General features: G+C 45.3%; 1 protein-coding gene across 2 annotated transcripts in view; it reads left to right on the forward strand.

Annotated features, from left to right (window-relative positions):
• Rasgrp1 (RAS guanyl releasing protein 1) overlaps positions 1-27,062 on the forward strand; it is a 79,017-nt gene that overhangs the window by 40,594 nt on the left and 11,361 nt on the right. Inside the window, exons 3-15 of one of the 2 annotated variants that reach the window (XM_023711806.1) lie at positions 3,901-4,006; positions 9,448-9,510; positions 10,385-10,516; positions 12,299-12,452; positions 15,935-16,108; positions 16,600-16,716; positions 18,824-19,099; positions 20,233-20,313; positions 21,756-21,860; positions 22,611-22,720; positions 23,296-23,443; positions 24,094-24,130; positions 24,881-25,030. In XM_023711806.1, the coding sequence (XP_023567574.1) occupies positions 3,901-4,006; positions 9,448-9,510; positions 10,385-10,516; positions 12,299-12,452; positions 15,935-16,108; positions 16,600-16,716; positions 18,824-19,099; positions 20,233-20,313; positions 21,756-21,860; positions 22,611-22,720; positions 23,296-23,443; positions 24,094-24,130; positions 24,881-25,030 (1,653 nt within the window). The remainder of the gene's footprint in view (positions 1-3,900; positions 4,007-9,447; positions 9,511-10,384; positions 10,517-12,298; positions 12,453-15,934; positions 16,109-16,599; positions 16,717-18,823; positions 19,100-20,232; positions 20,314-21,755; positions 21,861-22,610; positions 22,721-23,295; positions 23,444-24,093; positions 24,131-24,880; positions 25,031-27,062) is intronic. The other variant, XM_004623418.3, reaches the window with a different exon arrangement.

The raw sequence follows: 27,062 nt of genomic DNA on the forward strand, positions 1-27,062 counted from the left end.
ATTGCTTATTCAGGGGTTCCATCATTTTTATATTTTGCTCTATTTTTTTGTCAGTGTATTCTTTAGAAGCACTTAGTACTTCTTTGATTATAGTTATCACTACATTTTTTAGTTCCGAAATTATTTCTGATCTGATTTCTTCTATACCTTTCTGCAGTTGTTTCTTTACTTCCAACACTGTTATTTCAGAGATTTCAGGGGTGTGATTTCCAATTTCCTCAATGCTAGTGTCTTCTGCATTTGTATGGGGTGGACTTGGGGCCTGAGACTGCATTTTGTTCCTTCTCTTTGTCATTTTGTATACCACTGTCTTCTGACCTTTGGTGTAGAGCTTAGATAGCTTAGCACCAGGTCCGGATCTACGAAGTTCAGATTCCTTCAGGTGGGTGTTGCTTGGATCTGGCTGGGGTCTAGCTGCTGTGCTCCACTTCTTCCTGCTGCAGCCATTGGAGTTGAACCCTTTGTGCCACTCTGGCAATATGTTCTGCTCCTGAATCAGCTGGGTAGGTCTTGCTTCTAGCCTCTTTGCAGGGAGTTCTGCTGAAGGGTTCCAGGCCTGGCCTGTGCTCTGGGTCTATTCAGGATCCAGTGGGCCCCAGGCGGTCTCATTCACACACTGGGCCTGTGCTCTGCGTCAATTCAGGATCCGGTGGCCCCAGGCGGTCTCACTCACTTGCTGGGCCTGTGCTTGGGGTCTATTCAGGACCCATGGGCCCGGGTCATCTCACCTCCTGCACCGGGCCTGTGCTCTGGGTCTATTCAGGACCCGTGGGTATCGGTCATCTCACACGTGGGGCCTGTGCTCTCAGTCCGTTCAGGATCTGGCGGCCCTGGCCAGTCAGCACATGTTTAACAAGTACCTACCATGTGCCAGCTCTGCTCTAGGCCCTGGAAAATGGCTGTGGGGAAAATGGGAGGGCAGAATGAGCTTAGGGTGTCTGAGGTGTCAGCTGAATTAGCGAGAACAGTAACCTGGTACAGGGTGAAGTGGGCAGTATTCAAAGAGGCCAGGACATGTGCCCCTCTGCTGGCCACAGTGAGCGGTTATACACCAAGGAGACTGCATTTCATTTCAAAACATTGCCTGCGTGACTTGATTCATGGCTCTCTCCTGGCTGCTGTGGGGAGAATGGATTATTGGTTAACAAGAATGGAAACTGAGAAGTCGATGCATTCATTGTGTCATCATGGCTTCTAACTAGAGTGTTGTCAGAATGGAGCGAAGTGAAAGGCTTGGGTACATTTTGGAAATAAAATCAAGATTTCCTGATGGAGTGGATATGAGTGAAAGTAAAAATAAAATGAAGAATAACTCCTGGGTTTTCAATTTGAGTAACCAAGAAGTGTTTAGTGGTGCCACATCTGGATAAAAAAAGACTGCAGGAGGAATGATCCCAAGGGACAGGTCAAGGACGGTGTCCAGAAGATTAGGTTGTGAGTGGATCTGTCAAGTAGGCTGCCTCACAGGCTAACTGGGTGTTCAAGGCGAAGACCAAAGTTGGGCAGTCATCAACGTAGAGGTGGTGTTTCAGCCAAAGCACTAGATGCATTCACCTAGAAAAAGTTTTTAAAAATTAAAAAATTAAATGATGGGAAGTTTTAAATTTTTAAAGAATTCTTAGAAAAAATAAGTGGGAGGATTAAGCCTTGAGAGCAAGATGACATTTAAAAGCCCAGCAAAGGAAGAGGAGACTGGAGAAGAGGCTGAGGGAGAAGTGAGAGCACGTGAAGCTGCAGAAGCCAAGAGAAGGAACTGTTCCAGGGAGAGAGTCACAGCCCAGGCTGAGCTGGGTGGAACGCTGCTAAGTCACGAAGTGAGATGAGGACCGAGAGAGGACACCCGGGTGCAGTGGTGTGCCACTGCCTGGTGGCTTTGGAGATAGAAGATTCCATAGAACAGTGGCTACAGAAGTGAAAATGGAATGGTTGAGAATGAATGGGAAGTGAGATGGGGTGACAGTGAGGTTTTGCTGAGAAAGCAAAGAGAAACGCAGAGGAAGGTAGAGAGTACACAAGTTGAAAGTACTACTGTATTTCATTTTATTTGAAGTAGGAGATAGAGGGGCATGACACTGGATGAATATTTTACGTATCATAAACCTATACTACTTTAAAAGGGGGAGGTGAGGGCTGGGGAGATAGCTCAACAGTGTAAGTACCCGTATGGAAAGCACAAAGACCCAGGCTCAATCCCCAGTACTGCATGCTGTGGCAGCCCTGGATCCCCCAGTGTGCTGAGCTGCCCACCAAGACCAGACATGGTGGTGCACACCTGTAATCCCAGTGTTGGGGAGGCTGAAAACAGGAGGATCACTGTGAGTCTGAGCTGCATAGTGAGACTCTGTACCAAATACATCAGTAAATAAAAGATTAAAAATACATTTTAAAAGAGGGATGAGATAAGTAAATAAATAAATATGAATGAATGAATGCCAGTGCAAGCTAAGTCAGCAGAGAGAAATGCTGACACTGCAGGAGAGGAAGCAGACAGGTGCAGCCTCTTCTTGGAGAAGAGGAGGCTGGAGCGTGCCAGCATGTCAGCCTCTGGGTGCTCTTCCTTCCTTTCCCAGTAAAAGAAAGGGCAGGCACTGGCCCTCAAGCACCAGTTGGTGGATTTGGTGATGGGAAGGAAGAGATAGTGTCGGTTTGCTTGAATTTTCTCAGTAAACTGACTGAAGCTCATTTTAAGAGCCAGGACTTCTGAGCCCAAATGTCTTGAAACTTAATGAAAGTGCTAACCTCCTTTCTATAATATACTTTAAAGAGCAAAGCAGATGGCAGGTGTATATTTTCCTCACATCACTGGTGTTCAGCCTGGAAAAGAGTGTGCTCAGTTTCTATTAATGAAGACACTTTAACAGAAGAACTACTTAAAGGGAGGAGCATGGAATTAAGACAGTCCAGAAGTCATTACCAACCTCAGCACAGTGAGCCAAAGACAGGCGTGACACTCTGAGGTCCCCTTGAGAGCCAAAGTCAGGACGGCAGAGCCAACAGTGTGATCATTCATTGAAGAGACAGGTAGCCCCTCTGGGGATTGGTGTCCAGGCAGAGAGCGGGTAAGAAGTATCCTACCTTCTCTTTCCACTTGCCTCTTGCTGCTGTTTCCCAATGGCTGAACTCAACAAGAAGCCACCTGGCAAGGAAGCCAAGGGGATGTGATTCGTGGTGAAGCCTGAAGCATAGGTCAGATGGCGAATAACCAGCACATTCCAACACTTAATGCAGTTAATTTCAAAAGGCTTTGAAAACCACTCCAAGCATAAGCTTTATACCCAATGCCTATGTGTAGAATTCATCTGATTATTCGCTACTAGGGGTTTGGAAACTCAGCTAACCATGCTTTTTGATGTGAATCATCATGGATACCTATAATCTACTGACAGCTTTCAAATGTGGTGTTTGTTTCTAGTCTTCTTTGTTTCATCCATAAATATATTAACCATACACTAGGACTCCTCACTTGCCATTAGAGAGCCCTAGGAATGTATCCATGTCATATTTTTGTAAAATTTTTTAAAGTAATAGTCTTTTAACTGCAGTGAATGAATACAGTAACCTTTCTCACTCTGTCCAATCCTAGAGAGGTCTTTCCACACTTCACTCCCACTATATGTAGTTTTAGCTCCACTAAACCTGGATCTGCTTCGTTTTGTAGAAACACAAGTGTCTCTCCCACCTTTGGGTCAGCGTGATTAATGAACCTCTAAGTGGATATTTGGCAGGGGAAAGCATGGCAAGAAAATAAGACAAGCTAGGACAGAGGGAGCAAAGTCCTGGGCAGTAGCAGGAAAGCACTGTCCCCTGGGCGGCCACTGCTCTGTAGTGAAGGGTGCCAGGTGTCCCCAGGTACCTGCTTATCTAGGGGCCAGACTCTGATGCTGCTCTTTATATTTTCAGATGCAGATGGAAACCTGTGTCGAAGTAACCAACTGCTGCAAGTCATGCTGACAATGCACCGAGTCATCATCTCCTCTGCAGAACTGCTCCAGAAAGTGATGACCCTATATCCTTGCACTCGGTGGCTGGAACCCCAAAACGGGGCTTATTCAAAGTACAACTAGACATCTGAAGTATGCTTTATATTGACTTGTTGGAAATAACCCTGAGGGGTAAATAGGTCCATATATCTTTGCAGAGTTAGGATGTGTGTGTGTGTGTGTGTGTGTGTGTGTGTGTGTGTGTGCACGTGCGTGTGCGTGCGCATCCATGCATGTGCATGTGTGCATGCATGTGCATCTTCTTTTGCATGGACAGTAGCGCTCCCAGGTATGCTTACAGAAGTCACCAGCAGTGTGTCTGTCTGGTGAAAGCTCTGTTCTGCAGGGCAGTCAGGATCCACAGCCATCCTGTACCAACTGACAAGGGCACCAGCAGCACCCCAGCAATCCTCCCCTGCCTGGCTTTCCTGCCCAACATTTCTTTCCAACTCTTTAACCCTCCCCAGGCTCTGGAGAAAACTTATTGCGTCTGCGACATCCTGGGAGATCTGCTCGGGCCTTCCTGCCAGACCAAAGCAGTCATGACACTCAGAGCAAATCCTGCGGGGTCCCAGCCTCTTGTGGGTGCGAATCTGGGGAGTGGGGGGGACGCACCTGCTTTCCCTTTCTCACTGCTACTGATGTGAGCTTTGGAGAGAGAAGGCCTGCGGGGGAGGTGAGACCGTTTAGCGCCTGGGACATGTGTCCTGGGACTGAGTCATGATTGTGGCTGCTCTAATCCTGTGCTACTCTGCTGATTCCCCCCAGCTCATCTTATGGCTGTCAGAAAAACTAAATACCAAATAAGAAAAAGAAGTGCATCGGGCCCAAGCCTCTTCCCTAACCCACTCATGGGTCTTAGTGCCCATCTCCAAGCTGGTGGTTCTGGTAGCACCCGGAGCATGGAGGGAGCGCAGGGCAAGGCCTGGGCGACAGCAGGAACAGAGAATATGCAGACACCTTGTCTGCAGAGAATTTTAAAACCTTGAAGCAGCACCTGGAGGGTCTCTGCTTTTCACTACCTCCCTGTCCCAGTGATGCAAGCTGTGTGGGTGACCTGATGTTCCTCCTGAACATCTGGTCTCAGATGTGTGGCCTCAGGACCAACTGTGCCCAGAGCTGTCCCGCTGCTGCTGCAGCTGCTGCTGCATGGTGGCCCCTCTGCCCTGTGCATGGTCCCTCCACTGCTCACAGCCTCATTTTCTGCCTGCCTCTCTTTCTCCTAGACACCCAAACACTGCCTGTCCCTGGCACCTGCCCCTCCACCACAACACATTCAAGTGTCCCCAAACTAAAACTAATCTCATTACCCCTTTTCCTCTTCATTCCATTGCTAGGGTTAGAAATTTGATGCAAAAACATCTAAAAATAGTTTGCAATCACTATCTGTGATCTCTTTACTCCTACTCTTAACTCAGCCAGGGCTCCTTCTCAAGCACTCAGACTTTCCTCTGAGGTCACCAGTGAACTCCCAATTGCCAGTCCCAGTGCTGTTCCATCCTTGTGGACAGTGACTGTCACAGAGCCTTTGCCTCTCCATGTAGCACTGCCCTGGAGCTCCTTGCCTCTGGACTGTCTCTTGTGCAGGTCTCACCTGGCCTCTTCCCTGAGCTGCCCTTGAATTCAGGATAGCATCCGGGTCTCCCTCTCACTTGGGGCTGTTGAGGGTATTTCTGGATGTCTACCTCTGCCCTTCTGTGCCCCTCACTTTGAAGCAGTTGTTTTTCTAACCTAAATCACAGTTTGAAGATCTGGACTAATATTTCTTGCTTCCACGTCAACCATAGCTTGTTGAAATACCTTAGTCTGTTCACAAGCTCACCCTAGTCCCTGCCACATTAGTTCTTCTCTGGCATCTGTGTTTTCAATTTCAGGTGTGGTGTCATTACCAGTTGCTTAAACCAGAAATGTCAGAAGCTGTCTTGGCTCCTCCCTGGCCTTCACCTCCCACAGACTCTGCCACCCAACCCTAAGGTTTCTGTTTCAGAATTGACTTCTCTGGTCTCTCTCCATTCCTGTGCTGCCACCTAAGTGTGAGTCCCCATGGCTCTGCCCCCTACTGGTCACCTCCTCTGTTGTATGGTCCCCTGTTTTTTTCATTATCACCTTGCTGTCCTTAATGTCAGCTGGGGAGGGGGCTCACATGTGGCTCCTGGCTTGCTGGCCAAAGCCCCAGCAGTCCAGCCTGCCTGTCCAGCCCGCCTGTCCAGCCCCACGTGCACCGTCTGCTTCTGCCTGCAGCTCCCCCAGGACCTTCCCTTCCACACTGTACCTCTCAGGCCCTGGGCTTGAAGCCTTCCTCTTTCTCTGTGCCTGGGAAACATCCTGTTTCATGACCCCTCCAACAGGTTGTTCCTGGCCTTGAAGCCTTCCTTCTACTTCAGAAATACTTCTAGTGTTTTAAGCTAGGCTTCTAGGGGATTGAAAATCTATTTGATTTCTTTCCCTTTAGTTTTAATATTGCTTAAATCAAAGCCTCTCTCTCCCTTCCTCTCCTCCTTTCTCATCTGAATGTATTCTGCCTTCAAAAGCATTTTGCCTATAACCACAGAAAGTGTGAAGTGTTTTTAGGGTGTTAGTTAGTTTACGTAACTGAACCTGAGACTGTAAGTTTTGCAATAGTATAATGCATACATGTTATAAATGGCTCTTTCTAGTACTGTAACTTATAGAACCTTGTGCCTAGCTGCTGAATTTTGCTAGGTTGCAGAGGTATGGCAAAATTAAATTACAAATTAAGACAAATATAAACATGTTTTTAAAGAATACATACCCTTTCTATTTTGTGTAATTTTCTCCAGTAGACTATCCCTCCAGGCCAGGGCCCAAGACTTACTGATCTTTGTTTTTCCTAGTTTAGTGACCATCTCATGGAGGGTACAGTAACTATTGCATTATTTGGGGTAAAAAACATTGGGTACTTTTTTTTTTTTCTATTTTCCAGAACTTTTAGGTCAGACATCTGGATTTTTCTTAAGGTTAAAATTTATCCTGAGTTAGGGAAAAGGATTCTAAGCAGGGAGTCTGAAATTACAAAACTCTGTTATGGAAAGCCAGGTTAGACACTGAAGGCAAAATTATTTTTTTACACACTTGGTTTCCCTTTTTGTTTTTCTGTTTTGTTTTCTTATGGATTGAAGCCAGGCTCTTTGCTCTGAGCCCTTTTTGATTTGGAGACAGTGGCTCTCTAAGTGCATGAGTTGCCTGGCTCAGACTTTAGATCCTTCTACCCCAGCCTCCCAAAGTGATGGGAGTACAGGTGTGCCCCACCAAGTCAGACTGATTTCCGTGTTCTTTGATGTGGAAGTAATAGAACTTTTAGTTAAACAGGCAGTAGGCTCGGGTGGTTTCCTGTTTTCCACTGGAGGGGGGGTGGGATTCATTTAAAAACATGCTTTGAATTGTTTGGAGGCCTGAAAGGCGCAGTCCGCACTGTGCAGCCCTCCCTGGCCACACTAGTTAGGGAGAAAAGGAAGTGTGTTTGCACTGAGTCTCGCGGCAAGTCTCACAGCGAATGCTGAAGTTTGCCCCAGATCACAGACACCTGAGCCTCTGATGACTCAGCTGGGTGTTTGTTCCACCCCCCCCCCAGGAGACCAAGAGGGGCCTTTGAGGGGTTGCTTGTGCCATGTGCCACAGCCTCTGGCACTCATGGCCTCAGGAGGCTGGCACTTGAGCGGCCGCAGCCCCAGCACTCAGGTAGACGGGTGAGATTCGCACACAGCGGTCTCCAAGTGCTGTCAGTAGATGTCTGAAGAGCAAAGGTAAAGGCAATGAGAGGAACACAAACCCCATAGTGAAGCCACTGTGTCAAGGACTGCACTGTCCAGCTGTTTTTATAGAAAGAGAGTTAAGAAACAAAAAAAAAGTTTGAACAAGTAGAAATGGAACAAAAATACAGAACCTAAGAAACGTTATGTGGTTGTGCCTGGGCCAGAGTCCCTTTGCTCTGAGATGCTAGGTTTCTGCGACGTGGCACGAACAGATGGAAAGGGCTCCTTGCACCCGGGGCGAGGTGGGCGTCAGGGCCTCTGGCTTCACTGAGTTGGCCAGGTGCCTAGAGCTGTTGTTTTGTTTTTTTTTAACCTTTGTTGATACGTGAGGTTTTTTTCTGTTTTGTTTGGGTGCTCAGATCTCGAGAACAGATTTTATAGGCAGTAAGTTGGTTCACATTTAATGTTTAAAATTGGGACTCATTACAATTACAAATTTCACAACCATAGTTCTATAGTTTTTCACGGTCAGCTTACAAGTCTTTTTCTTTGTGTATGCCTGTCGTGTTTTTACAAGCAGTTTTAAGGGACTTTGGGAAACGTCTGATTAACGTGAATGCTATTAATTGAATACTTCCAGTGGTTTTAAACTACATTTATGTATTTTACATTTTAGATTTTTGTTAATGCTTCACAGGCCTGCCTACATCCTAAGTGGTTTTTATAACTGGAATAAAGTTACACATAATAAAACTAACATCTTAGATGTTCCCAAGCTGTCTATAAAATTAGGTTTCTATATAAACCACAAGACCAGAGAACTTAATTATACATTGTAAATTGAAGTTTAAAGGCTATCATTCTAATATGCTATTAAATGCTACAGGCACATAAAGTTTCAAAATGCATTGTTACCTTTCAAGAAAACATTAGCACAGATTTTTGCTACCTTTTACCTTTTTATATTTAATTGTAAATTTTCCAAGAATTAAAACATACACACCCACTGAAGGAAAGACCACTGCCACCCAGTTACTTGTGGATCCTGCTGGCTGGCTTACTGGATTCCTCTCAAGTGCTCAACTAGAATTCACTGAACCCAAACTGCAGCTGTTATGTCACGGACCTGACTGGCAGGGGGCCTGGCCTGTGGTGCGCCCTGACGCATGGGCTGTTCCTCAGTCTCTTGAAGGAAAGAAGGTGGCAAGACCCACCCATGCTCATTGCTTGATTTGATTTCTTATTTCTTCAACTCTTAAAATAGATGAATATTCTTTCCCTAAAGTCATGTAAATTTCATGCCACTTTCCTATTCTTCTCCGTTCTTGGAATGTTTAGGATGATGAGGACCCTTGAAGTGTCCTCCAGTGTCCTCTGAGTTATCCACATGGTTTTGTCTGACTTGTCATCACAACTTACAGGGTCACTGCACTGACATCCTCTGGGTGCCTGCATTATAACTTCCACGTTATTGTTCTTAATTGTCATGACAATGAATTATTATACTTGAATATATAATTCTTCCCCTTGTAATTCACTATGCAAATGGTTACTGCAGAACTCAGTTACTTGAAACATTTTTAAAAATAAAAGGAGTTGCTGTCTTTAGCTCGCTGACTCAGGTGGACTCCTGGTTTCTGGGACACAGGCAAGAGGTCATTACTCCTCATTTCTGCCGTCTGAGCAGATTCTTCCAAAGGTGGAAGTTGCTTGGTTCTGTAACAGGCTTCCATTTCCCTTAACCACAGTCCTACCTATAAAGGTGCCTTGGCGAAGAATTCACCGGGCCTTTGTCTGAAGATCTGCTACTTTGTAAGGTAACATTTCCACTCATACTTGGAGACTAGAGTGGGCTGAAGCAAAAGCCAGAGCCTCTAGGTCTTTCTCGTCTTCCCTGCCATTCCCCTCCCCACGTGCCTAGAACTGAACACCTCTGCACACCCCAAAGAGGGCAAACCTCAGTACTGCGGAGTCCTCCACAGAAGCCAGTGAGTTTCTCTGGGGTACCTGCACTGAGATCTTATACCAGTGTTTTTTTCAGTTTTACAGCAATTCAGTATCAAGTGCCATTGGAAGGGATACAGGCATTTATTTGTATTCCTAATTATAAAGGTAATAAAGCTGAATAAATAAATACATTTTTAAAATTCAGAAGGTGATATAAATCATTCACATCCAGCTACCTATTTTGATATATTTCCTTTTTTTTCCACACGTATTTTTAAAAAAATGTAGTTGATACAAAAATGTGTTTAGTTTTATATCTTATAGTTTGCATTTAACTTTCTACTGAATGCTTTCTAGTCCTTAAAGACTTTTCATAAGTGTTTTTCATGGTGATACAGTATTCTAACATAATAAAGGCATACTTCACAGCTTCTTTGCCCCATTTTTTGGACATTTGGTTTGTCTGCAGTTCTCTCCTTTGCACCTAACTCCGGTGCACACGGCTGAGGCTCCTTTGATTATCAGATGCCCACGCGCAGCAGAATACTTTGTCGCCCTGACACCGAAGACCCCCTAGAAGCTGGCTCTCCGGGTCTGCTTCCACCCTCAGGTTTTTCACAATAGGGCAACTTAGCCTTTAGCTTTTTCAAGTCTTCTTTGTGGCCGCAAATTCCTTTATGAGCCTGCCCATTTGAGTCCTTGGCATCAGCGTGGGACTGAGTTTTAATTCCCTCCTTCTCATAGGTACTGGATAACAGAATTCTGGATCATGTTTAAAATGGATGCCAGCTTGACAAACACTATGGAGGAGTTCCAGGAACTGGTGAAAGCAAGTGGGGAGGAGTCCCACTGCCACCTGATCGATACAACTCAGATGTAAGTGTCATGGTTTGCAGTCTTCTCCCCTCTGTGGTCCTGGCTGCTTTGCTAGGGTCTAATTCCTGGTGGAGACAGCTGTGCTCTGGCCGAGCACTGAGGAGCCTCCTAGCCAGGCAGGCCTAGGGGTCTCACCAGAGCAGATGCTTGACATTCAGTGGGAAGCTGAGAAATTGCCAGTGGTCAGCTCATAAGACTTGTGTCCAAGAGCAGAAAAAATAAATCCTGGTCAGGAGGCCAGGTAGCAGGACCTTAACTAAGATATATCCAGACCATGAGAGGCTGAGAGGGTAGTGGCCAGACTGTGCTCCTTCAGCAGCTGACACAGAAGACAACCCTGACCTTGTGGAAGACGAAGTGCTGGAAAATGAAGGGAGCAGTTTATAACATGCATAGATGTCTGGGAAAGACATGCAGACTTCCAGGATTGGAAAGGGGTCTTAGGAAAGTGGCAGCTTGTTCCTTATATTTCTTATTTGTGTAATTGGCTCACTCTGGAAAATCAGTCCTCCCTCATTTTGAAGAGGAAAACATACGTATTGCATGCTGAGGTTGTAATAAGATATCACATTACTCTGCAGTAGGGCAAATCTCTAAAATATCAAATAGAATATATTTTAGAGCTGAGCTCATCCAAAGTGATTTTCTGAGTGGGGAACTGTGGCATGGCTGGGATCACAGTCAGACAAGCTAGTGGCACAGCAGAGCTAGACTATGCCACCCAGGAATGACTGCTCAGTCACATCCCAGGGCCCCAAAGAAATCTCATCAGTCTGGGTTTTGTGCTAAGAATTATACAGCTACCAAAAGAAAAGAAATTTTTCTAAGTAACATTTTGTTTTTGTTTTTGCATTTTAAAAATAAAGAACCTACAGCCTAGGACAAGTCTCCTACCTAGGCCTGCTGCCCCTGTGTTTCCTGGCTGACCTTTTCTGGCTAATTAGTCCATGAGATGTTATCTCACCAGCTGTATTTGGGAAGTAATGGGGTACATTCTTGTTTTGCACTGAATTCCAGAAACTAACATTCATTGGCCAAGGGAAGTACAGAGTTCGTAGTATTTCTCATTTGATCATTGCACCCTTTTATTAGGAGGCATGGTACCCAGGAATGCTACCTTGAGAAACACAGATTTGAACCAACTGTCTTCCAAAGCTGGACATATTTCCTCTGCTTCTTTAGCGTTGGAAATTAAAACTGAGTAGGAAACACATGAGTTGATTATGAGGAAATAGAAAGGAGGGGGAACTCGAGGGTCAGCTTAATTACTTGGCCACTTTAGTGGCTGGGGACATCTGAGGAAGTAACTCCACTCTACCTAGAGTGACCACATATTCCTACATGTTCTTCCTTATAACTGATGTCTTCTCCCTATACTTCTCTGACCCTTTCATGCATGAAAATCAGCAGGCTGCAGCCAGATGGTGCTAATGCCTTAGGAGCATGAAGGGGCACCTCTAGAAGCCATAGAGCGAGCAGGCACACCAGGGGAGTAAGGAAACTGTGAGCAAGACCTGAGCGCTGTCCTGCCTGCTGCCTTGAGGGGAGCTCACCCTGTGCCCTGGGTTGCATTCTTAAGGCTCATAAGAAGCCAGCAAGGCTTCCTGGTTGCTGCCATAGAAAAACATTTGGGGAAATGCTGTGAATGTATCGTTGGCCAAGGAGAGGTAGCTAATGGTGCTTGACTGTTTTGTGGGTGACACTAATGGATTTACTGATTAAAAAGCATTGTAATTTGTTCTTTCTCTTTGTCTTCTCCTTTTTCACATGTATACACAAAAGCAATGCTCGTGACTGGTCCAGAAAACTTACTCAAAGGATAAAATCAAATACCAGCAAGAAACGGAAAGTATCTCTGCTCTTTGACCATCTAGAACCAGAAGAGCTATCTGAGCATCTCACCTACCTGGAGTTCAAGTCCTTTCGAAGGATATCTGTACGTACTCAAAGGGCTGGAGAAAACCTACTCTGGGAAATCTCTGACAAGATGTAGGGAAATGTAACAGCTTGTCTGTTGCTAGACACGGGAGGCCCATCAGTGCTGGCTTGTTTTCTGAGCAGACACCATGGTAGGAACATGGGTACCATGTGAATTCCTTTGGTTGCCCCTGCTGGGCTTCCCTTCTGTCACCTAACCCATGGCTACTCTGCTTCACCCCTCACTCAGGTTACAGCATGGGGACACCCATGACACCTTGCATACGTGCATGTGTGAGTGCATACCCATCCTTTATTCCTGATAATCATTAGCCTTCCAGGAAAAATAAACGTTCATCCCCGCAACAAAACAGAGATATGTCCCCTAAGAGTTTGAATTTATTCTCCAGTAGGCTTTTAATAGCTCTGGAAAATCCCACAGTAATACAGCTGATAGGGGTTACCCTAGAACATACCTTAAGCTTCAAAGTGCTGAGCTGCCCAGCAGTTCCCACACTCCTAGACAGAAACTGTGCTGTTCTGGCAGCTGTTGGGGCAGCTAAGCAGAGCATGGTCTAGAGTGGGGAGGGATGAAAGAGGGATTGTGATTTATCACAAAGAATGAGCGAGCACACAAGTGCATCCTGGCCTTACTGTAATCCTCCAGGCTCCATAACTGATGCAGAAAACAGTGGCATCAGATGCAATGGAATCCTCACTGGCCAGTATGCTGCCCTGACAGTGACACCCTCATGCTTTGCAGGCCCCTTGCTACACACAGGCAGTCTTTAGCTTTGCTCTAAAATACAGACAGTGGGGCCAGGGAGATAGCACATAGAATAAGTGCTTGTCTGAGGGCCTGAGTTCAATCCCTGGTTCTGCCAAAAAAATATGAATAGTAAAATAAAATACAGACAGCAACTTGCTGGATGCCTTCCTGGAAATGACTGAAGTACCCAGGCAAGGGGAAGGGAGTCCAGAGGGCCAATGAGAGCAAGGGCAGCAAGCTTCGAGAACCCAAGCCAGGGCCAGGACCTTGTGCCTCTCGGTGCCAATTTATTGAACTTGCTTGTGTCTGGAAGGAGACCTGAAAACTAGATTGCAGAAGTCACTTCCTGCTTTTCTCTCCTAATGTCATACCTCCTGTGTTCACATGGCTGCTTGTCCAGCTGCCACAAACTCCCAGGTTGGGGGGCTGGGGAGATAGCTCAGGAGAATAAGTGCTTCCCTGGCAAGTGCAAGGGCCTGAGTTCAATCCCTGGTTCTGCAAAAAAAAACAAAACAAAACAAAAAAAACCTCTTCCTCCACACAGACTGTGGGCAGCATAGAAGTCTTTGGCTGCAATGACATCCAGTCTCTTAAAAAAAAAACAGGTTGCACTTGGAAATGAATCTCCAGGCATTGGCCCTCAACCCCAGCCTTCACCAGAACCCCTCCTGCAGAAGCCCAGGACCCACCCAGGCTCCAATGGGGAGTTTCCTTTGGGCAGCCTCCCCTGGCACAGAGAGCAGGACACCAGTGAAACCTGAAAGCCACTGCAAGGGACACTTATCACACTGCAAATCTGAGCTCTGCTGGGGAGAGGCTGGCAGGGCCAAAGCCTGCAGGATGTTTGTTTGATGCCAGTCTTCAGATCAGTGGAGACAGAAATGAAAAATCCGCACCAAGCAAGGGATCCGAGCCAATCTCTGCAGGGGCTGAGCAGTGTTCTACTTGCAGATAAAAAAGTCTGAACCTTCATCTTCAGAGTGGCACAGTCCCTTCATAGGAGATATTTCTGGGACTTTCTGGTTTTCCCATATAGGTCTAAACATTTTTTTCTTTTTTTTTTTTTTTTTAATTTTTATTTATTTATGTGTGTGTGTGTGTGGCCAGCTCAGCCCACCAGGGGGCGGGGCTGGCTGGCATGTGGTGCTGGGGGATTGAACTGCGGTCCCTGTGCTCTGCTAAGCTTGTTCTAAGTAGGTGCTCTAGACCACTGAGCCATCTCACCAGCCTAGTCTAAACATTTTTCCCAATTTTTTCCAACATGAACTTGGGGAGAAATTTATGTCTGCTATGAATTGAAAGGCATTTGATATTTTCTTTTTCTTGTACATTTTCTAAAGGGAATAATTATTTTTTAAAAATAGTGGGTTTATGGGCATATCCATAGTGGGAGAGTTTATAAAATTGTGTGCATTGGAATGAGTCACAGCGCCCATCTCTTAGAACCAGGAAGAATTTTATTTTCTGTGTCTCTTTTAAGGAGTGGTTTTGGTCCTAGCAGATTTTACCACCCATCAGCACTCACAGCACAGTAAAATGGGGCTGCTCACATGCAGCTGCTTTACTCAGGGTGGAGTACTCATCAGCCTACTTACTACCAAGTTGAGGCCAAGGTGTACTGCAGTAACACCCCCTACACACCCACAGTCTTGGTGACTCAAAGCAAAAGATTATTTATTACTTCTACTACATGGTTAACATGGTTCAGAGTGGCTCAGGACCCATGCGATGCGGGCCTCATCTTGTCAGAAATTCCCATATCTGCAGCAGTGGAATGGCAGTGTCACAAACATCCATTTGTTGGCTCTCAAGTGTTTCCCTCCAAAGTCACATCACGACCATACACTTTCTGCTTGGTGGTTATGTCACATGACCACATCTGCTTTCAAAAGAAGCATTCAGACTGTGAACAGTACCAAAGGCTCCCACAGGAACATGAGGAGACAAGTTTCTTCCTCCCTCCTGACTATACTGTTTATGCAGAGGAATCCTGTGATAAGGACATGATACCCACACTCATCACCTAGACCAGACTTGCCAGGACATTTGTAGTTTTATGTGTGCTGTTTCATTGTTAGCCATGGTGAGTGCCACTGTCAGACTGGCAAACTGTGGCCACTGACGGTATAGATAACCAAGTTTCTTGTGCCCCTCTTACTTGGTCTTTGTTCAACTTCATGAGTAAGAAAGAAATTCAAGAGGCTTGTTTGAGCATGAGGAAATAATCACTCCATTAGGACCACCTCACAATTATGCAGCACTTTGAAAAGTTAAAAGTGCTTTCACACATTAACTTGCTTGATCTTTATAACAATTCCATGTTCTAAATGGGCAGATTTTATTATCACATATTTAAGACAACAGCTGGGGAGAAAATGATTTGTTTTCATGAGGAATTACTTTTTTAATTTGAGCAGCAAAGCTGGAACCAGTAATGAGATTTTTCTCCTTTGCTGTTCTTTAGAATTTAGTAGGGATAGAAACAGTATCTGTTCAAATATAATATTTGGATTAGTGTATGTATATATGGTGTATCTATACCTAATGGGTTTTGATGTAGTAGGGCCATGATGTAACTTCCCATTCACCAATCTTGCTGCCATGCAAAGATGCAGAAGAGGCCATAGGCTTGTCTCCCATAGCAGTACCCAGCCATCACCGAGCAGAGCTCACTTACCCCCGATCTCCGGAATACCAGAGCATAGGCCTGATGGTTGTTTTTCTTCCTCCAGTTCTCTGATTATCAAAATTACCTTGTAAATAGCTGTGTGAAGGAGAACCCCACGATGGAGCGATCCATTGCCTTATGCAACGGCATCTCCCAGTGGGTACAACTGATGGTTCTCAGCCGCCCCACCCCGCAGCTCCGGGCAGAAGTCTTCATCAAGTTCATCCACGTGGCTCAGGTGAGTCACAGGACTGACGCTGTCAGCCTTGGCTGTGACATAAATTAGCTGTAGTTCTCTCCAGCCTAATCTTCATTGGGAGCCGTTCTTCCCTTGTGAGTCCTGGTGTGAAGCTGTCCCCAGACCTAGAAAGGTATTTCTGTTTCTTCACTCACTCATTAGAGGAGTATTAGAACTACAGATGTTTAAGTCCAATCCCAGACCCAAGGTTAAGCAGTCTTTGTGAACAGGTGCTCATGGTGGATGCTGGAAACTACTAACTTAAGATGGTGGTTCATAGATTAGCTACAAGAAATGGGGACATGTAATGCCTTGCTAATTTGAATCTGAAAACCAGGAATTCAGTGAAAAGGAGAAATGAAGAGAAAATTGCCACTTGTAATCGCTAAGTGACCAGTATAAGGAAGAGTCACAGCTCAGGCTAAAGCCTCTTAGTTCCCTGTGTAACTGACACATGCAGTCACTCTGTTGTCATTTCCCTTCTCTCACAGAAGCTTCACCAACTGCAGAATTTCAATACGTTGATGGCTGTGATAGGTGGTCTGTGTCACAGCTCAATCTCCAGACTCAAGGAAACAAGTTCGCATGTCCCACATGAAATCAACAAGGTCGGTGCCACTGTCTTCTTGGGGCCCTTGTGCACACTCCCAGGGAAACACCGTTTTCTTCTTGAGAGACAGCTCAGACAACATTTCCAAACCACACCACACCTAGTTACCAGGCAGAGGACAAGGAGCCATACCCAGAGGGAACCCACAGGATGGGGAAGTTACAGATTGGAGTGTCTGTGGTCCCATCTGGCCTCAGATAATATCACCACATCTTTTTCTCTTGGGCCAGCTAAAGCGTGGGTCTCTTTCCCGTAGAGGCCACTGAGTATTTATTCACCGTCTTTATTGCTAACCACATTCCCCAGTTCCTCGCTGCAGTATTTTGCATGTGGAGTGTAGTTATATAGTAATACTTAAAAACCTAGCTAACCAGACTTGGAAAGTGATTTCCTGCTTACTTAGATATTCTGAGTTAAAGACGAGCTCTTCAAATACCATTTTGTAAAAGAAAATGTTTTATTTAGGACTTTTCTTAAGGGAGGGTCCTGTGCACATTTCTCTATTATTTAGATGTTAAAGAACATGCCTTTCATCTTTTATGACATTGGGCTGTTGCTACAAACTATGATGCTCTGCTGTAGACTTGAAGGCATCCAGGTGCAGCATGGGTTTTCTACGACAGCTCTTTGCGTATTTTCATTTCATGCAGTAGGACCTTTTTGTCCTCAAACTCAGGTCTGAAGCTGTCATAGAAAATAGCTCTCCCTCCAAGAGAGGGATATCTTTGGCTGAACTGCTCTATCCACTTATCCCAGCTATGTAGTGGCCTTTTGGGAAGTACTTGTTAACTCTATCACAGTGCAGGCCTGTGGGGAGCTCTCCTCAATGAGAGGTCAAAAGGTAATCCTGTTACCTTTTCCTTTCCTAATGGTTCTGCAGAGACCACATAGAACTGTAAAAATTCACCATGTGTCAGAGGCAAGAGGGAAAGAGAGCCATGGAGACTAGCATGTCCCATGTCATTTAGCTTATAAATTAGAGCTTGCGTCTCTTCAGCTTGAGTTTCCCTATAGCAGTGCTTGTGGTCTGCAGTTGCTTGGCCCTCAAGGTGGCCTTCAGAGTGAATTAGTAAATTAAGGGTTGAAGCATGTGCCCCTAATAGTTGAGTTCACCTTCTGTTGAAACAGAAATGTCACCTTTGCAGCTGAGCCCTTGAGTTAACCGCACACCCCCCTCATGTGCAGTTTTGCCAGAGGTGTGAGGAGGCGGCTCTCTTGTTACCTCAGAGAGATTAAGGGGGCCTGGCTCTAAATCTGAAGTTCTTTGTGGGGAACTGGTACTTTGAAAGCCAGTTTTATTAAAAGAATTTGGGCAGTGTCTGAAATGGTTATTTTGTGGAGACTGCCAGTCTCTCTTCATGCCTTCCCTTCAGAGAAAACTGGTCATAAGGAATGGCTAACAGGACTCCGTGAGGTGTCTGAAAAGAAGGAGCTGGCTGCTCCTTCTCTGCAGTGTTGAGCGGCATTACACATTCCCAGGTTTGAGGGAGGGCGTGAGCACTAATGAAGGGATCGCAGGGCCTCTGCCTCGTCCTCACCCAAGCCCTTTGCTGGAACTGGACTAAACCCTCCTTGGTCCGGGGTTTCAGTCTGTGAATGCAAAGTCACTGCTTCCCAGACACAGGCTACATGGCAGAAGGGCCTCATAAGAGTAGTGACACAGCTGAGTACCGCATCTCCTCACTCAATACACGTGCTGTTTCCATGCCTGGGACAAAGGCAGCACTTGTGACATCCCATCCTGTCTCCAGAGACATTCAGAAGATCCTGGGGGGAGGAATCCTCTAGCTGGGGGTTAGAAGGACATTTAATGTTCATGTTAAATTTTTAAATTATCTTTTAAATTTTTATGGCACTTGGCTTGTGTCTGAATGTTTCCCCCATTTAAAATTTTTGTGCCATTTCTAATGCCTTTTTTTTTTTTAATTTGGAACATTTGAAACTTTAAAGTTTTAATGTAGAAGTCGTAACTTCTTTTAGATGAATCGCCCCATAGGTTGGGGCTGTTGTGAAATTGTGCTAGGGGATGACAGTAAGCCTGGTGGCATCACAGGCAACGCATACTGCCCAGGAGCGACTTGTAATCGATGTGTTGTTCTCTGTAGGTTCTCGGCGAGATGACTGAGCTGCTCTCCTCCTGCAGAAACTATGATAATTACCGTCGAGCCTATGGAGAATGCACACACTTCAAGATCCCCATACTGGGCGTGCACCTCAAGGACCTCATTTCCCTGTATGAAGCCATGCCCGACTACCTGGATGATGGGAAGGTCAATGTGCACAAGCTGCTGGCCCTGTACAATCACATCAATGAGCTGGTCCAGCTGCAGGAGGTGGCCCCACCACTGGAGGCCAACAAGGACTTGGTGCACCTGCTGACGGTAAGGGTCACCTAGAGAGCTACAGAGCACCTTCTGCGTGCTGAGTGCTGTGCTATCCACGTTACCAAATGTTCACAGCTTTTCTCCTCATAAAGATTTTGTAAAGTAAAACTACTATCATTTCCACTCTGGATAGGATACTGAGGCAGAGAGATATAACTCGTCAGACAACCACATATTAAGTGAGAGAGCTTTGGCTCAGACCAGGTGGGAAGACTTCAGAGTACTCTCTTAAGCACTGTACCCTTCAGACTTTGAGGGGTGTGTCTACTCCACCACAAGCAGTAGCAGTCTCTCCAGGAGGAGCTGACAGTAAATCAGGATATAAGGATTGGTACCAGGTGGACAGTGTGCTCTTAAAGGCAATGAGAACAAAACAACACAATAGACTTATTGGGTCCTGTTATAACTGGCTTAAAGAGATATTCAGGCTAGGAGTAGCAGAGCACTTTTCAGAAGTATAGAAACGATTTACACTTCGGGTATGGGGCAGAGCTGGGACTCTGGTTCACCAGCATGTCCCTGTGGGCCCACACATTCCACATCTGTGTCATCTACTGTACCCTCAGAGGGGTTACTCCCTGCATAATGTCTCACTTCTTTTAGTTCTAAAATTAACCTGTTCCTTTTAGGGGAAAATGGAATAATGCCTGTATCTTCTGCCTCACAGGAGCATTTTGATAAAAGTACCATGCTTCATGTCTGGCCGGTGCCTAATCTTGCTGCTCTAGCCCTGTCACTTCAGCCAGGTGACTTTGGCGGATCTCTGCCTAAGACATTATCAGCTCTATGCAGAGGCTCATATTGTCATGGAAATTAAATCAGTTTGTTTTTCAGTACCAGGGATTGAACTCTGGACCTTGTGCTTGCCAGGCAGGTGCATATGCCGCTGAGCTACATCCCCTGCCCATTAAATCAGTTTTAGAAAGGGCACCTTGGGACTTTTCCACAGTATACAGTTTAACAAAAACAACTAAACCTTTCCTTGTTGCAGTTGTTACACTGGCTAAGCTGAATCAGAAATATAAACTGCTAAACCCCAAGATTAAACTAATGATGAGGAAGCAAGAAATATCAGTCGTAGGAAAAGCAGACAGCATCCTAGCAGTTAACCTTATTCTGCTTTGATCTAGTTATCCCTGGATCTCTACTACACTGAAGATGAAATCTATGAGCTCTCCTATGCCCGGGAACCAAGGAACCACAGAGCCCCAGTGAGTTGCTCATACTGACTCCTGCATGATGTGTGCTGGTCCCCAAGTATGTACATCTTAAAGAACAGACTTAGTTCAGCACATGCCTTACTTCCTCATGTGCTGACCTCGTCCTAGGCACAGCCAGCCCCTTAGCATTGTGACACATGGTTCCTGTCCAAGAAGTGCTAGCTGAAGGGACAACTTGTGAACACTAAGTAACCACATGCCAAAAGAGTGTCAGGGGTGGTAGAATCAAGAAGGGAGACAGTATTGTGAACCAGAATGGCAACTCCTTCCTGTTAAGAATTTTCCCCATTAAAAAAAAAAAAAAAATTCTCCCCATAAAAAGTTTTATGATTTTTGATGCTAAGAGAACAAATATACATACCAATCAAAAACTGAACTCTTGCAGATTTCCACATTGTTCAAAAGAAAAGCCCCATTGTCTTGTAGTGCTCTGGGTTGAAAAGAGCAGCCTGCTTGTTCTTCTGGTCTTCTCAGACACTCCCAGAACAGCACCTGGTCCTGGTTCTGTGATCAACACAAGCCTCCCTGCTGTCTGTCCCTGCCTTTCCAGCAGGCAGGTACAGTCCTCTGAGGCTGCTGGGGATTTTTGCAACCCAAAACAAATGGTGTTCCAGGGAAGTGGAGCTTGCCTGTAAGAAATCCAGCTCATCTGTTCAGATGGCTAAGTTTCATTGCCTCTATTATCAAAAGAGGAAGTTTTAGCTTCCTATTGTAATGAAAGAGGTTCACTGGAAATATTTAGCATGTTAAATTTCCACAGTGCTAGTGGCATTCCAATGAAAAGATGAACCACTCCTGTTTTTAGGACAGATTTTCATTTGGATCAAATTTCAAACCTTTAAAAATGGATTCTAGCTCAGTTTGTGCAGCTTCCAATTTTTTTTCTTGTATATCTTTGCCTTTCGACCAGTTTTTTCTTCAGTTACCTCTACTGAAAGGTAACCAAAGGCCAGGTATTGTGGCCCATTCCTATAATTCCAGCACTGAGGCTGAGGCAAGAGGATCATCACAAGTTTGAGCACAGCTTGAGCTACATAATGAGCTCAACGGCAGCCTAAACTACATAGCAAGGCACTATTTCAAAAATAAAAAATGACTACAAAACACAGAAGACATTTCATTTAAACAGACCACAACACCCTGTAGAAAGCTCTGACAAGAGTTTTAATGGAGAGGGTAACTTGAAGCTCTGGTGCACTGAGGATTTTAAATTATCTGGAGCTGAAGATAACATATGTGAAGATTTTGGAAACAAGAGCAGGACACTCGTTAGCTAGTGTTATAGGCTGGATTTCCACTACGTGTGTGCTGCCTGCTTCCTCACTGCACAGTTGAAGTGACTGCTGATGGGGCTGTTGGGCTCTGAGAACGGACAGCACCATCAGAGACAATACTGCATCACAGCCAGGGTTTCTCTTTATATTTCATTTTAGCCACTGACACCTTCTAAGCCACCAGTAGTAGTAGACTGGGCCTCTGGAGTTTCACCCAAGCCTGACCCGAAGACCATCAGCAAACATGTGCAGAGGATGGTGGACGTGAGTACAGCTGTTTCAGCACACAAAGGGTGGGCACTGCGGGCTTGGCATGGGGAGCCCAGGGAGCACCGCGGTGAAATGCATGTGGAAAGTCAGGACACGCTCCCAGAGGAGCCACTTCTTGTACTGTGACTTCAGGAGGCTATGGTTTGGCAAAACTTTTTGGTCTCATATGGGGAGGATTTTACAACTTTTAAAGACCTAGCAGATCATTTGTTTAAAAGTTGAGTGGAGGCAGAAAGATACTTGGAAGTTTGAGTCTAGTATGGGTAAAAATATAAAGCTGAACATTATGGCCCTGCTGGGCTCTGCTCCCCAGGCTACCTCAGAGAGGAGTGTACACATTTGTATGCTTTAAGCCTTTGTCATTGTGGGGCAGTCCCAAGTGGGTGGCAACAGAAGACTGAGTAGAAATGGGGAGCAGAGGAACACAGGCCTTTCACAGGGCTCCTTGAGGAGGTGCAGTCTGAGCAGGGGGCAGAAGGGCAAGAGCCTCCCTCCCTCTCTGCAGGGGTGTAGAGGTAGGCAAGGCCTGGGAAGGCACAGCAGGCGCTAACAGCTGAAGGCACAGGCGCCTGAGGTGACCTGCCACATCTGTGCAACAGCTTATGGAACACATTTCTGTGTTCCCCTTATTCAGGCTTTAAGAGGCTTTTATTTTACCTATCTGCCCCAGCACCTTTGTTGTTTAGCAGAAGAAAGGACTGGTTTGTCCTTCGTAACCACCAAAATAAAACTTCTTTTTCACAGTCTGTCTTTAAAAACTATGATCATGACCAGGATGGATACATTTCTCAGGAAGAATTTGAAAAGATTGCTGCAAGTTTCCCGTTTTCCTTCTGTGTGATGGACAAAGACAGGTGAGGCTGAGTGGCTTAGCCCATGGGGAGAGCAGGTCTACAGATGTATCGCTGGACTTGTAAGTACATGTGTGTTTACAGTTATCAAGTGAAGGCCTCTCTGCCTGTAGTTTGGACCACAAGAGACAGTGACACTTACATGTTTTTTAAATAGCTCACACCTGAAGATCCCGAAAATCTACAAAGTAGGCCAACAGCCAACTACAGCTAAGTTTAGTTTTCTTTCTTGCTTTGACCTTATGGATTATGGAAGCAATATTAATGCCTTCTGTGCTTACTATCCTTAAAGTTATATGTAATTATCAGAAACCAAATGTATGGCTACTGAAACCTGTTATGTACTTTCTATAGTTAGAAACTGTGGCACAGGTTTTTCCTGCCCTATACATAAATCTGACATCATCTCAGGTCTTGTAGTTAGTGGTCAGGTTAGTTAGGAAAACCTAGTTTGGCCAAAGAACACCTGGGGCTGAGCAGTGCTGCCTCACCCCTTTCCCACACGGTTCTATCACCTACCTGTGAGGACGCTCATCTGCTACCCTCGCTCACTCACATCCTCGCCTGTCATCTGTTAGCAGGGAAGGCCTCATCAGCAGGGACGAGATCACAGCCTACTTCATGAGGGCCAGCTCCATCTACTCCAAGCTGGGCCTGGGATTTCCTCACAACTTCCAGGAGACCACCTACCTGAAGCCTACTTTCTGTGACAACTGTGCTGGATTTGTAAGTTGTCCTTGGAGTGCATCAGGGTAGAACTACAGGTCGGTAATAAGGGCACAGACCTCACAATCCCAGATGAGCCCAAGCAAATGCCTAGAAGGACCTAGTCCTCAAGCAGGTGGATTTCACTTCCACTCATTTTGCCTTATATATTACTGACTTTTTTTCATCCGTGGCATATTAGGGCTTGTATAAACAGTACAGAAATGTTTAATTCTGGATATACTATTTCAAATATTAGAAAATAATTGAGATGCCCTCCTTTCTCTTCTCAAAAGACACTGTCGTAAAGCAGTCACCTCAGCTTTGCCCCTTCTGTCTCACCACAAGCAAGAGTTTTTCTAAGCACAGGTTCCTGACCAAAGACTGTATGCTTGTCTGTCTGCGTGGAGTCCTCGGGAATCCGTTACTTGTACAATTCATCCATTTCAGGCTGATAGATGACCTAGTCATAAAGTCCCTCCAGTGAGCTTTTGGAGAACATCTGACTCAGGTGGCCAGGAATGTTTCCTGTTTTTAGTTAAAGGTCAGGACGAGACATACCAGGGATAAATGAGCTAGAGAACGGAACAAGGGAAAATAAATCAGGAATGTCAGCTTGAAGCCTCACCAGATAATGACATGTGTTGCATTCTGTCTCATTTGTCTCACAGCTCTGGGGAGTGATCAAACAAGGATATCGATGTAAAGGTAAGGTAGCACCGTTGACTGCATTGTTTTCCCTGGCTGCGAGGCTAGTTTTTACCCACTATAGTTGTCCATTCAGTCCACAATTTCATGACAGATTTCAGAGCCTCATTTCCACTTTGCAAGAGCACCCAAGCGTGAATGACACCACACAGGAGAGTGGGGTGCCTGGGTAGCCAGGTTGGCAATTTCCCTTTACAAGATCTTTTCTCTGCTTTGGTTGAGTTGGAAATAAAGATGGCTTGTTGGAGATTGAGCTCCTGTTTAGTAACAAAAGTAAAAAGGACCTAATCATTTCTGAAACAGAAGATAAATGATTACTAAAGATCTTTGTCAGCTTTCCTTTTATCAGTGATTCCTCCAAACATAAGTGCCCTTCCTTGTGAGTAGGACAACTAAGGAGGAAGGAAAGGAGACCTAGAAAGAAAAAGAAAGAAAAAGTAAAACCTAGCAGCCGGGCACTTCCAGAGGCTAGCCCTAGAGAGAACAGGCAAACAGGAGGACCAGGACACCATCTCTTCCCTTCAGGATAGCAGATGCGCCTTCAGATTATGAGACTATGATAATGGTTAAGACCAGCCAGAGAAAGAGAGGAGTTTCCCTAGTGAGGACAGTGCTACGTTCATTAGGAATCTTGGGTAAGGTTAAATGTAGAAGAGAACATGGGCATGTCTGGCGAGAGCACTTCATGAATTGGTAGTAAGACCTGAAGAAGAGAGGTGAGACTTCCTGACCAAAGTATTTTGTCCACAGACTGTGGGATGAACTGCCACAAACAGTGCAAAGATTTGGTGGTGTTTGAGTGCAAGAAACGGACCAAAAACCCAGCAGCTCCAATGGAGAACACTTCCTTGACACCAACATCCAACCTTTGCTCACTAGGAGGGAAAGATCTGCTCTATGGTAAGGAGACCTGGGAATGTTCATCTTGGGAAGTACAGAGAAAAAGGCAAAATTCAGGGGAAGGAAAGATAACCACATGTGTCCATATCTGAGTTCACCCTGTACTCTATTCCTGACCCCTCCTACATACAGATTTCAGCTATCTGTGCCTCAGGCCTAAAGGTGTTAGAATAACAAGAAGGCAAGTTATGCCTAAAGATCAGCAGACATTCATTAAGCACCTACACCAAGTACAGATACTGACTTCTGCCGAATTGTGCCAGTCATCCTACTCCATCCCCAACTCAAACCAAGGATAGGGAGATATGTATGTGCTTTTGTATATGATGTGCATACATGTAACATATATAACATATGGAATATACACAGTATATTAAAAGACATAGCTGTATTCAGAACCAAAGAATAACATCTCCATAGATCAGAACTGTACCAGAAACTTTTAAGGGAGTAGAAGCTGAATCCACAGGTCCTCATGATTCCATTGCCAGAAACATGCACCTGGGCATCTGATTTCTGTATAGTAGTAACAGAGATCAACTATGCATGAAAGCTGACCAAACCAAACACTGCTTACATCCTTTGATGAAGGATCCTAGAAAGTCATTTCTGCCACACCTAGCAGCAAGAAGCATAGTCACTGGATCAGTGGCTACCTGTGATGTAACTAATTTTCTTCCAGGAGAGAAGTCTGAACCCATTAGTTTAAACCAAATTCTAGACTGAGAATTCTGAGAGGCCACATGGAGACAACTGTCAACATTCTAGAAACACAATAGTAAATGCATAAAGGTAGAGGAGGAGAACACCTATGCAGTACAAGCTTGAAGATTAAAGTTTCAAATCCTGTAAAATTTAGTCCTGTAAGAAAACTCCTAGGAGGGTCGGGGAGATGGCTCAGTAGAATAAGCACTTTCCTGGCAAGCGTAAGGGCCTGAGTTCAATCCCTGGTTCCGCCCAAAAAAAAAAAAAGAAAAGAAAACTCCTAGGACTAAACTGAAAAAAGTTAATAGTCAAAAGATAAACCGGGGATCTAGGAGATAGCTCTGCAGCATAAGCACCCGCATGACAAGCTCAAGGGCCCGGTTTGATCCCTGGTACCACATGCTGTGCAGGCCCTAGAACTGGGCATGGTGGCACATGCCTGTAATCCTAGCATTGAGGAGGCTGAGATAGGAGGATCACTATGAGTCCAAGCTGTGTAGTGAGACCCTGTACTACCAAATACATTTAAAGAAAGAAAAAAAATTTGGCTGGCCATGGTGGTACAGGCATATAATCTCAATGCTCAGCAGGCTGAGGCAGGAGGATCATGAGTTAAAGGGCAGATACACACACACAAATAACATATATATGTACAAATAACAGCAAGTATAATAAGTGACTGTAAGTATTATTTAGACCTGCAGGAAGAAAGGATTATGTCTGTCTTGTTAGGGGGAAAGATAACCAACAGGGAGAAAGTCAGAAACAGTGCAAGAGGGTGTGTTATAAGCCAAACAGTCTAGACACACAAATGACAGGAATACAGAACAGAGACCGCACCCTAAGCCTTTTGGTAAAGACTTCATGGAGAAGGTTGGAAGTTTAGCAAAGTCATGAAGGTATGGAAATACTAAGTCATGAATGCTTCTTGGGCATTCTGCTGAAGAAGAGAAGTACTCTGCCTAGCATTCTACCCCAGGGCGCACAGAGCAAGGGAGACTCAGAGGAACTTCGCCCAACTCCAATGGGACGCATCCCCACTAACTCCCTGCAGTAACTACAGATAAGAACCAGAGAGATCCCCAGCTGTCACCCTGGCCCTTCTCCTATCCCTGGGAGTGCACAGCCAAGGGAAGCCATGAGACAAATTTTGCCCAGCTCGACACAAGCCATCTTCTTCTTTCCTGTGGACACTACAGCTGAAAAAAAAAGTGCGTCTTTCTGACTTGGACGCCTTATACATTGTGCCTAAACTCTGTCACAGCCAGAGAAGCATTGAGGAAACTATGCTGTATTTCCCAGCTAAAAATAAGCTAACATTGTGTAA

This window comes from Octodon degus, unplaced genomic scaffold, assembly GCF_000260255.1.
Source record: "Octodon degus isolate 3935 unplaced genomic scaffold, OctDeg1.0 scaffold00002, whole genome shotgun sequence".
Classification (NCBI taxonomy): Eukaryota; Metazoa; Chordata; class Mammalia; order Rodentia; family Octodontidae; genus Octodon; species Octodon degus.